This window comes from Aulonocara stuartgranti (genome assembly GCF_965226115.1).
Source record: "Aulonocara stuartgranti genome assembly, chromosome: 11".
Taxonomy (NCBI): Eukaryota; Metazoa; Chordata; class Actinopteri; order Cichliformes; family Cichlidae; genus Aulonocara; species Aulonocara stuartgranti.
Genome location: NC_138947.1, coordinates 30,764,282 through 30,776,706, shown reverse-complemented (window position 1 = coordinate 30,776,706; position 12,425 = coordinate 30,764,282). Strand labels below are relative to the sequence as shown.

The following is a 12,425-nucleotide window of genomic DNA, read 5'->3' as shown; positions in this document are numbered from 1 at the left end:
AGCTGTCAAGCACAGAAAGGTCACAACAACAACAAGATAAAGCAGCAAGGAGGAACACGTGACTGAGTGTACATGTTAAAAACAAAAAAAATACACTGAACATCTCTGTTTTCTTTTCTTTCTTTTTTTTTGTCGATTAATAGCCCCGAGCTAGAGGTAGACAGCAGTACATCAAAATGACTGACAAGTGTTGGGGTGGAAAACTGAGGCGAGGTGGAGGAGGAGAATGGAACAAATACCACACTGTGTGCCTCCGAGAGAAAAAAAACACAACAAAACACGTCAGATCCTAAAAACAATGACCTTTAGGATGTTTCTGAGTGTTGATGTGAAGCTTTATGAAGTCAGGACAATCGTTTTGGATGGTGCTACATCTAATTTCTAACACTCATGTTGATTACTGCCCGAGAACGCTGGGTAACAGACATGTTATGAATAGATGCACCGCTAGCCTCCAGTGATGTATAGACTGAATTCATCCTGAAAAAGCATCAATAAAAGCCCTGAATTTCTGACACGTTAGCCCGGTTTACACAGCTGACAGCGAGACACAGCAATACAAAAAGGCACCAAAGAGAGCAGCAACTTGTCTAATATCTCAGGGGTTTGGACTTGACATTTTTGGGCTCGATGAAATGCACTTTCCACATTTTCAGACTTAAAAACTATAATTAACGTTAAAAGCTGCACTTAATATCTTCATACTGACAAAGGCTCAGATGACTAAATGTAATGGAAAAGGCATCCCTCTGTGATTCAGTGACCCTTTTACGAGTTCAGTAGCATTTGGATCGTCTAAAGCTGCGTTATGACTTTTCTTTATGATCCTGCTCATGTGTGTAAAGCAAACAGGAAGTATGCCAATTCAACCAGCAGGTCTTACATTCTCTCTCTAATGCACATGCACCAAGAGCTTCCTTCATGGTTTCCTCATGCAGCCACATTTTATAAAGGCGTGGCCAGGTTGAGACAATTACTCACATGTCGCAGTAGCTGTTTTGTGTGGCAAATTTCTCTATGCCAAGTGGTGACTATGCACCATGAAATTGCATACATAATAAGATCATGTTTATAACACTTCATTTAAAAAAAGTTTGAAGTAGAATTGTTGCCACTGTTGATAAAGCTTATAAGTAGGGCTGGGCCATATTATACCGTTCACGGTAATACCGGTACAATGTTAGGCAACGATAAGAAAATGAAATATCGCGATAGAATGTGGGTAAAACTCGCATGCGCAGTGCCTTTGTTTTCATACGCACATGGCCGAAAAAGCACCACGGCAACGGAGAATGAGAAGGGGGAAAGCGGATTGTTGAGTGAAGCGGATGAACAAGAATTGGTTTGTAAAAATGGTGCCACTTCAGTGATGTGGAACTGGTTTGGTGTTTGTCCGTCAGACACACAACAAAACACTTTTTTTTTTTGTAGAACATGCACCAATCCGTCTGTCGATCTCCGGCTCCCTTCTCCCATCACTCGCGAACAAGACCCCGAGATACTTGAACTCCTCCACGTGGGGCAGGAACTCATCCCCGACCCGGAGTGGGCACTCCACCCTTTTTCGGCTGAGAACCATGGCCTCAGATTTGGAGGTGCTGATCCTCATTCCCGCTGCTTCACAGTCGGCTGCGAACCGTTCCAGTGCGAGCTGGAGGCCTTCACCCAATGAAGCCAACAGAACCACATCATCCGCGAAAAGCAGAGATGAGATTCTGAGGCCACTGAAGTGAAAGCCCTCCGCCACTTGGCTGCGCCTAGAAATCCTGTCCATAAAAATTATGAACAGAATCGGTGACAAAGGGCAGCCCTGGCGGAGCCCCTCACCCACCGGGAATGAGTCCGACTTATTGCCGGCAATGCGAACCAAGCTCTTGCAACGGTTGTATAGGGATCTAATGGCCCGTAGCAACGGGCCAGACACCCCATACTCCCGCAGCACCTCCCACAGGACACCCCGAGGGACACGGTCGAATGCCTTCTCCAAGTCCACAAAACACATGTAGACTGGTTGGGCAAACTCCCATGCGCACTCAAGTATCCTTGAAAGGATAAAGAGCTGGTCCAGTGTTCCGCGACCAGGACGAAAACCGCATTGTTCCTCCTGTATCTGAAGTTCGACTAGCGGACGAACTCTCCTTTCCAGCACCCTGGCATAGACTTTCCCAGGGAGGCTGAGGAGTGTGATCCCCGTGTAGTTGGAACACACCCTCCGGTCCCCCTTCTTAAAGATGGGGACCACCAACCCCCCGGTCTGCCAGTCCAGGGGTACTGCCCCTGATCTCCACGCAACATTGTAGAGGCGTGTCAACCAGGAGAGCCCTACAACGTTCAGAGCCTTCAGGAACTCGGGGCGGACCTCATCAACACCAGGGGCTCTGCCACCAAGGAGTTGTTTAACTGCCTCAGTGACCTCACCTGCGGAAATTGGCGGGACATTCCTGCGCTAGTAAAGTTGTATTTTGTCTCGCATCAATTATATCATCAGTTATATCGTTATCGCAAATTTTCAAATATATATCGTGATAAATATTTTTGGCCATATCGCCCTGCTCTACTTATAAGTACTAGGGGTGGGTTTTGATTATCGATTTATCGATTAAAATCGATTCTGGCTTGGATAACTTGATATAGATTCATTAAAATCCTGAATAGATTTTTTTAATATTAATTTATTTTGCCCGAAACGCCAGAATCTCAGGTTAAACCTCACAAAATTTCAAGAACCACCAAACAGCTAAAACAGCAAATGAGAGCAGGTACACAGATTCTGCACTAAGATGTAAACACAAAGCGCGGACCCGCCGACGGATCAGAATCAGTGAGATGTCGCCTTTCTCACCCGACGGCACGGACACGGTCGGGGCTGAAAGCCGACAGCTTTGTGTTTACGCCCTTTTTGCGATTCTAAAGCTGTTAGTTTTATCTCTCTCCAAACATTATTGACCGAGCCAGCAGCAAAAGAAGATCCAAACTACGCTTCACATAAACATTGTCATGAATTCCCTCTGACTTTTGCTGTTTTGCTTCCACCACACTTCATGCACAGCTTTCTCTCTCTCTCTCTCTCTCTCTCTCGCTTTCTCTGTATACTTCAAGAACAGTTTCCCGTCTAAAAATCTGTTTTCTGAATTATTCGCTTGCTTGTTACGCACAAGTCTACCATTGTTTACAGCGCTGTCGGACGCTGTTTTTTTCCCTTTTACTTACTTCCGAAAAGAAAGACTCATTTCTGCTGTTCAATAGGCTTCTGAACAAATTTTAACTTTTTAAAATTATGCAAAATGCAAAACGCTTAGCCGTGTGCTGTAACTTCAGAGGTAATGTTCATATGTTGATTAATGATTTTCTTTCGTTTTTGATCTACTGCAGAATATTTTTATAAAATCCAGGCCAGGAAAATCACCTTCATGTTTTTCTGTGTTTTATCTTCAGCTACTTTGACACAAAGGCATCTGCTGTGATGCTCACACCTTTGATAAAGTCTTGCGAGTGTCAGCTTCCTTTTTATAGATACAAAAATATGTAAATGTACTGATCTGAATTATAGTATTTCTGACTGTCTGAGGCAAAATTTCCCAGATTTAAATCGAATTGAATCGAATCGTAGATCGAATCAATTCGGGACCTTGTGAATCGGAATCTTAAACGGGTGTTTGAAATGTTCTTTGGGAACATTAGGTACAGATATCAGCTACAAAAACAACTCAAGTGACTTGATACAACTCCAGCTCTATGAGCATGTTATGCTTAGTCCCATAACGAGCCTAACCTTTAGTTGTGTTACCAGAAGGGTGGTCTTTTAGTCGGTTGTAGCCATAGTCACATGGTGGCTTATGTAGTATGAATTTTAAAAAAAAACAAAAAAACAATATCTCTGCTTTATCTAAATTTGGTTGTAATTTATGGTGGGTGGAAATTAAAGGTACAGTGTGTAAAATCTCACCACTAGACGCAATCAAGTAAAATCTGTTTTCTTACCTCTCTTAATCGTAGTTACAGTGGCTGCTGTATGACAGACTACTTTGGCTGTCATTCATCTGTAGTGAGGGTGGGCTGTCAGTACTGTTTACCTCAGCTGTCAATATGTGACCAGATCTGTTTACTCCGTAAAACTTTATGGAACCAGTATGATGCAAATCAATGAGTCAGTGAAACTGTTCAATGACAGCAAGACAGAGGTGAGTAGTTGAGAATATCCTGAACTTTTTTGTGTGGAAGCACTGCTGTTTTTGCTGCTGTTAGCAGCTGTTAGCCACTGTTAGCCAGAATTACTGGAACTTTCTTTGAAATCCATGTAACATTTCTGGACTATTAACGTAATCACACTGGTTATCAGAGGGAAATGTGATCTTTAGGACACTCGAGCCTAAAATTGGCATAATGTTAGCTTATAACCAGCTGTTATTGTGGTTCAACCAGCTGTCCAGAGACAGGAAGTTGGCATTTCTAGACAATATCAGAATTTATGCACATTTTTGTGTATTGGAACCTTGGCTTCAGTTAAGGAGATACAGCTTGAGGTGAGGAGTAAGAGTTACAGCATTAATTGCATTGTCTTCTTTGTGTTTTCCCTTCCTTGGTGAAGGGGACCCCTTTGCAGATGATGAAACATAGGTATGATCCTTCTTATCTTGAGTTAAAAGTTGCAGACACAAATTAAATTTGCCTCCATGGCAAACAAACGTCTCTAAGCTCTCTTTTCCTGCACTTTTGGTGTGCTATGTATAGGACTATATACATAAAAGTCAATTAGGCGGAACGGCGATATTCATCTCAGCCACTGCATTAAAGATGGTGGGGCAAGATGACAAACTGGAAACCGCTCACATGTATTTTTAATTCATTAAGTTCATTAGCATACATAAATTTGTTGGTAGACATAATTACACAATATTAAATGTATATTTATGAGGACAACATATTTGCTTCAATTTAATTCCTCTAAAAAATGATTTACATCAACTTTAAGGTTGATGTTTGAGTAACTGCAATTGACCTGCCAAATAAATCATATTTAGTCTTGTTTTGGGTTTTTATTTTTTGTTCTGCATGCACATGTACTACAACAACTTTCCAGCCTTTCTCTACACAACACTAAAGCACACATCTGATGAAAACCCAAATTATACTAGCTGTACTCTTTAATAAGGTCACCATTCCTCTAAATAATAGTCTAGAAAAGGCCACAGCCACTTTAGCTATTTGAACTCAAAGAACACCAATCTAAGCCTAATAGTGTCTAAAGCAGGAGGACACAACCAGTTTTCAGAGTAATAGAGTGCACTCCAAAAGGGACCAAGGCCATGTGTTTTAGACAACCACAATGTACATCTGCCCTCGTCATGGCAGCTGCGTGGTGCAGCACACGAGGCTGGGATTTTAGTAGGCGACACACAGTAAGCTCTAACCTTCAAGCACGACAGAAAGCGCCATGTTGTCGTCAAGCCTGACAGACTGTGATCCAGTCCGGCGGCCGTAATGCTCGGCACGTGAGAAGGGATGTGACTTGATCTCTGGCCACTGATTATCGACCATCACTTGACCAAATTCGTCTGCAGACAGAATGCAACAAACTCTCTTCAAATTGCATGTAAAATCGATGGTTAAATCGACCACTGGCTTCAGTCAATAAGAGAAGTTAGGCTGAACAAAGCTCTCATTATACAGAGAAAGTGAGTTGTGCAGACAAGGCGATGTGGAAGATAACACTGAGTGACATTTAATATCATCAGTTAATGAAAAGATGATAATACAGTTTAACTCCTGATAATGTACAGACGCGCTTTCTGTGACATTTAGCATATCTGAGAACATGTAGATAGTTTGTGGGGCACATTCAGTGGCACACACACACACACACACACACACACACACACACACACACACACACACACACACACACACACACGACCTTTTTCCTTCATATTCATGCAGTCTTACTTTGTGCAGGCCCACGGGGGGAAAAAAACAAAAAAAGAAAAAACAGGAGAATTAATGCGTTCCTTGACATTTGATCCAACCCTCTTCCCTGTGTCAGCAGAAATCCAACTCCTCATCACTTTGCTGCAGAGTTTAGTAGTCCTCAGTCTCTATTACTGATGCTGTCACTTCCTATGTCCACGATCTGCTGCATCGGAAGCTCCCTGATCAAAATGCTGCTGCCATCGGCACTCTCCGACTAAGCAGTGCAGGTAAAGGCTAACTGGGGCGTCTCCAGACAAAACGCTGATTGTATCCACAGTGTTCTCACAGACTTGAATAGCAGATGCAGTGTTTTTAGTGTCACTAGAGTGCACTTCATTACCGTGAGAGTTCATACCAAGTTTGAGGTTTATTGACTGTCACTTAAAAGGCAACACGTCTGCACTGCATTCTGATCTTCTGAGCTTTACATCTGTCTGAGCCTTTTCTAAGATGGATTACGCCCTGTTTGATGGCTCGACATCAGAGCTAAATGGCAAGTCTGGAGAGAAACGCTTGTCTTTTATCAATTAGAGGCTGACATCAAAAACCTGACAGCTACCTTTGATTTGATTCCTCAACAGATGAAATTTTTTGCCATTAACCGCCAACGCGGCTGCACCAGCGAAGAATCTTTATTTACATCACAGAGTCTGTGTGTTGCATTGTGACTATATACCTGGTTATATGGGTCACAATACTGACATAAAAAGTCGGTATGCCCACTGTAGTAATTAAACTTTGTTTGCGAGTGAATCTCATATCACCAGTTAAATGTTTCTATCACCATGACAGTGTAATGCTGTGCTCAGGAAATCAGTTGTGCGCTATAAACACATGATTGCTCACTCTCTGCTTCTCTCTAACACTAATCACCATCGCTGACAGGTGCACTGTCGCAAGACTGTAATTTTCCACATCTACAAAAAGTGACATTTAGTTACCAAAGGCAAATTAATGGGTTTGACTTTTTCACTTCATGAGAGAAATTTTTAAAGGCTCTTTGGAGGTACATAAATTTCCAATTCACAGGCAAAAAAACTGTGGTAGACAGTAACTATAGTGTGCTACACTGTAGATATAAGGAGTAATTCTGCATGTAGCTTTGGCAATAATCTCTCATTGCAAAGGGAAGCAGTGTTGTACATCTATTCAAATCAACTGCTATTCAATTTTAGTTATATAGCACATAATATATATAGACGACCTGCTATAAGCAAGCACATGCCGACAGTGGGAAGAAAGAAACCTCCAGCAGAATCAGGCTCAGACAGGACAAAGATACACTGTGGAGCCAGAGATGAATAATAACTGATGGTTAAATGCAGAGTGGAGTATAAACTAGAGATGGACCGATCCGATATTACGTATCGGTATCGGTCCGATACTGACCTAAATTACTGGATCGGATATCGGAGAAAAATAAAAAATGTAATCCGATCCATTAAATATCACGAAAGCACCTCGCAAAACTTGCAACACGCCGTAACTCACCTCAGAACGTTAGCAGTCGGAGCAGTATGCATCACGTGATAGAGCGGCTGTGGCATGCGGGACCTGTCGGTGGTCTGGATAGCATGTGGAGCTTCGCTAGCAACCCGGCATTTCATCTCCGACAAAGTTATCCCGAGAGAAGTAAAGCAAGTGTGTAAGTCCATCTCTGAATGTTTGTAAAGCATTCCCACGTTAAGCTTAACAAGCGACTGCCTCTCCTGCTGCTACTTCAATCATGAAACTGCTTAACGATCAGCTGATCGGCTTTTCTGTCGCAAGTCCGTGTCTCTTGTTTGCTTTTGGCCCACTTTGCACCAGAAAGAGGAAACCAGCGGCTGAACAACAGCAGAACGTTTAAGCTTGATCAGCTGTTGTTAGAATGTATTTAATATTACTTTCTACTCGAGGATCTTTTTCTACGTAGCTGACGCTGGTAACTGTGCAGGGGCGGATCTAGCAAAGTTTAGCCAGGGGGGCCGATAGGGCATGAACAGGGAAAAGGGGGCACAAAGACATACTTTTCTTTCTTATTCTCATTTAAAATGTCGAGCTTTTAATAAATAATTATCTGACACCCAAAGTTTTAATTTGATGTAAAATGAATAGAAGTCCATTACTGTATATAGTGACTATTAAGTCTAATATATACCCTAGTAAGCTATAGTACTTTTTACTTTGGGAAGGTACCATCTGTGCAGTCTGCAATTTTGTTGAAGAAAGATGTTGAATCTATTTAATATTTCTTGAAAAATAATTGATTTCTGTGCATTTTTTTTCACACTGCATCAAATTAAGGTTGATTACGTCGATTAAGCATCATGAGGTGGCGCGTGAGGGGTGGTTCCTTATTTTTTTATTTTTTTATTTTTGTTGTTGCTGGGAGTTGGAACCCTATTAGTTAGGTTGCTTAATATTTACGCTAAGTACTCTTTAAAATACCAGAATAGGGAGGATGGTGTAGGTCTAAGTTTATTAGATTGATCAGTATTGCTGAACTATGAAATATTTTTTTTGTATACAGGTATAACAGAATAGCTTTAGTGTAGTTGTTGTTTTAAACTTGAGTATGAACTTGCAGACTTGCAAAATGCAGCAAGATATTTTAAAAAACAGTTTTGTTGATTAAAAAACACTATATCGGATTCATATCGGTATCGGCAGATATCCAAATTTATGATATCGGTATCGGTATCGGACATAAAAAAGTGGTATCGTGCCATCTCTAGTATAAACACATAGTGAGTGAAAAAGGAAGCACTCATGCGGCCTTGGCCTATTGCAGCATAACGAAGTGGGTTCAATGTCACCTGATCCAGCCTTAACTATAACAAAAAGAAAGGTTTTAAGCTGATGTGGAATGAACGGTATTTCATGCTAGGGCTGTTTGATATAACGATATATATCAGATGACGATATAAAAACGTCTATCGTTTCATTTTACGCTATCGTTTATTTCGTGGTGTCGCAAAATAAACTTTACGGCAATATTTTTTCATCGTTTTGATGGTCACTGTAGTGGCTATATGAATTTCTTAAAGTTCTCTCTTTCTCTTATATTTAATATAACCACACTACGGACGGACAAGCGACTGTTTTTATTTGTCGTTAGCAACAATGATGGTAAAACCATCGCGTGTCCGCTTGTTTATTTTCCACATAAACCTTTCACAATAAAGTTCAAGATCCTGTTGAGACTTTTCAAAATAAACTGAATCATGTGAAAGAGTGTGCAGATGAGAGCCGCCAGGTGCTAAAAAATAAACCTTAGACGTTAGAACAGGCTTTTCCCCGCAGCACGCCGTGTAATAAATACTTACAAAGAAAACGGCGGCCGTTACAACTTATGTCTAAAAATGTATAGTTTAATGCATCGGTTAAAACACTCGACTCCAGGTACATGACGCCCAGCTGGAAACACTTCCTGCAAGACGAGCTGCCCGAGATTCACAGAATTTACAGAAAATGTTACATTTTTGTGATTTATATCATTATCGGGACGATAGATGTCTTATATCAGGATATGAGATTTTGGTCATATCGCACAGCCCTATTTCATGCTACTGGGAGCCTTCAAAGGTGAAACAGGAGCCTATACTGATCTTTGGTGATGTAAGATTTCTTTTTTTTGTCATCTGACCAACCTAAAGGCTTATTTACTGGTTTTGTTACTGTCTGACCATTCTTGTTTTTCCTCCAGTCTGACTTCAAAGCTGTGAGTACAGTTTTATATTAGGTGAAAAGAATCACGAGTACAACTACTAAGATAAGATTAACAAATTAAAATTTGTGTTAAAAAGCAAAAGACTATAGAACAAAGTAGAAACAATGTTTTGCTTACTGCACAGCCGCCTGAGTTAAAATGCTGACTGGAGCCACTGTGGCGTCCTGTAATTTGATTATAATGGACAGCTTCAAGCCATTTATAAAACACTATTTTCCACTGGCCAGGTTACAGTATAATTAAATACACAAACTCACTTAGTATTCAAGTCAATCAATCACGTACAGTCCAACCTGATGTAAATTACATTACCGAGTCCTCAAAGCAAAACATGGATGATGCCTGAATGAGTGACTCACAGACACACTGTTGCAACATTTTTCAAGGTCAGTCCAAGGAGAGTCAGTGTGCAGCATCAGGGTGGCAGCCTGTAAATCGTGATTGGATCAGCAGGCCTTTATGGGGGGTTAACACATCCCTGCATGCACTCTACTTCCCTCGCCATTCTCTTCCCCTGCATACTTAAGTAATCGAGTGCAAGCTCCTTTTATGTCGATCAAAAGTTCGGAGCTACCTACAGTCAGCCGACAATTTCTCCTTATAAAGGTCAAGATTCATCAGGGGGTCAATGTCAGCTGAGACATCTGGTTAAGTATATCATTGCCAGCAAGTCATTACAAGCTTAACTAACATGACGAGGCATGAATGAGGCATGCTTTATATATATACTTGAATGAGGATAGAGGTTCAGTCCTGTCATCACTGTACAAAAGTTTGTCAAGGGCAAACTGTGCATACAATGAGAGAGTGTGTGGTGTGGCAGGTAATAATAAAGGTGTTTACTTTCTTTGTTTGGAATTGTTTGTCATGAGTCACCGAGTGACAGTGCCACCCAGGCAAGCATCTTTCCACGATGTGTCACCGTAACGTGACGTCCCACACAGTATATTTGGCACACTTCCCGACCAAACCACAGCGCTGTATTCATTCTTTAACTTCTGGGAAATGTGTGGACAGATTTGGCAAATATCTCTTCAGGTTAGCCATTTTGCCTTTAACCAGTCCAACTCATACTGGGGTAATTTCATTGCAGCTCCCACTGAAAGCAATTAGAGGTCCGGTTGTGTCATGTTGTCTCTCCGAGATCTCTGTGTGCGCTACCGCCAGCACTGACACTTACTTCCTGTTCCCATCCCGGCAGTTTCTGAAAAAAAAAAACCAAAAAAAAAAACCTGGAAGGCAGCTTGAAATGATGACCTGACATGACTGACAACCAAGGGCGGACCTTGTGACAGTCAACACCTCCACAGCCCGGGATAATAATACTAAGTGACTCCTGGGATCAAGCTAAGGCTCTGCTGTTTTTAAGAGAATGTACTGCAAACAGATTCACATGATTCACATAAATAAATGTTTGTCATTAATATGTGAGCAAGTGTGAGAGCAGAAGCCTAATTTTATTGTTACCTTTCGAGTGTGTGTATCCCTACTGATGACATTTAGATGTGAAAAGTTACAAAGATGAGGCAGCCTTAAATAAATAATTTTTAAAAAAGCCAGAAACATGGTAGCAAAAGCCCTTTTCCACCTACACTAGTTCTACTAACTGCAGGCAGGAGTCATGCATGAAACCTTTTTTGCTTGGAGAAAAGACAAAAATAGACAAAGTACGAAACGTAAGACTTCTGTGCAAAGGTTGCTACAAAAAGGGTTGTACTTATTCTGAAGCTCTGAAATGATCATAATAGAAAACTGATGTGTATTCACTTTTTTTCCCTTTTTTTTAAAAACAGGATTCATTGATATGCAAAACTTTCCAACTGGCCATAGTCTGTACAACAACTGATGAATGCCAATATATTGTATGCGCAGTGCATGCAGCTATGCCCTGAGGCTGCACACACCATTTCCGACGAAAGCAATCATGGGAGGGATGCTGCGGATTAATAATACAGAATTGCATTATTTTGTTTTAAACTGGAAAAAAACAGGAAAAGGACGCTTCTGTTTGCGTTAAACAATTACAAATACACTAATAGTACATGGCCATTGTGCCTTCTGCCCATAAAACATATTTACTGACACTGCTTTTAAGCACCAATTGGACAATCAGTCAACTACCAATTGGCAAAGTGATGTACAGCTGACTTATATACACATTCTTTGGATGTGTGTTGGTTATCCCTCACTTGCCCTTCTGAACTAAATCAGGAAGCAGACTGGCTGTTTGTTAGAAGTAATGCAAGCTCTAGCCATGCATCTCTCTGATCTGTTCAGATATCCACACAGATGTGGTGTCCCAGATATTGATGATAAACCAATCAGCAATCAGTGGATCAAAGCTGCAAGCAGGAAACTGATAAGGCAATTTCCATATAAGTTAACTAGCTAGCTGGATTCATTAAACTTAGATACAGAAATATGGTGAATGACACACGGACAACAATAACTTTGATTAAGATTTTTTTGTCGTTGTTGTAAGCTACATGTTCCTAACAGCTACAGGTTTCGCTGCCGGTTCAGTTGGCCCAAAAAGGAAATGAGGTTTGAGTGCCATATCCATGTGTCTCCACCAAGAAAATATAATAAAAAGTCAAAGGAGGTGCAGCTCTTCTCTTTATGGAGCTCCATGAAGCATGTGTACCATGGCAGATTTCAATTAAGTAACCCAAATTTATAACTGTGGTGCGTCGCTTCATAAACGTTCCCATCCTGTCATGGTCCTGGGTCATTTTGGCCCAGCGTT

The 12,425-nt window shown here is 41.1% G+C and overlaps 1 protein-coding gene across 6 annotated transcripts in view; it reads right to left on the bottom strand.

Moving 5' to 3' along the window:
- oxr1a (oxidation resistance 1a) overlaps positions 1-12,425 on the bottom strand; it is a 198,358-nt gene that overhangs the window by 154,867 nt on the left and 31,066 nt on the right. Inside the window, exon 1 of one of the 6 annotated variants that reach the window (XM_082551228.1) lies at positions 7,459-7,880. The exons of 3 other annotated variants lie outside the window; for them this stretch is intronic. In XM_082551228.1, the coding sequence (XP_082407354.1) occupies positions 7,459-7,643 (185 nt within the window). In that variant the 5' untranslated portion in view covers positions 7,644-7,880. Of the gene's footprint in view, positions 1-7,458; positions 7,881-12,425 lie in introns of those variants that run through there. 2 more of the 6 variants (XM_082551227.1, XM_082551229.1) reach the window with 2 other exon arrangements.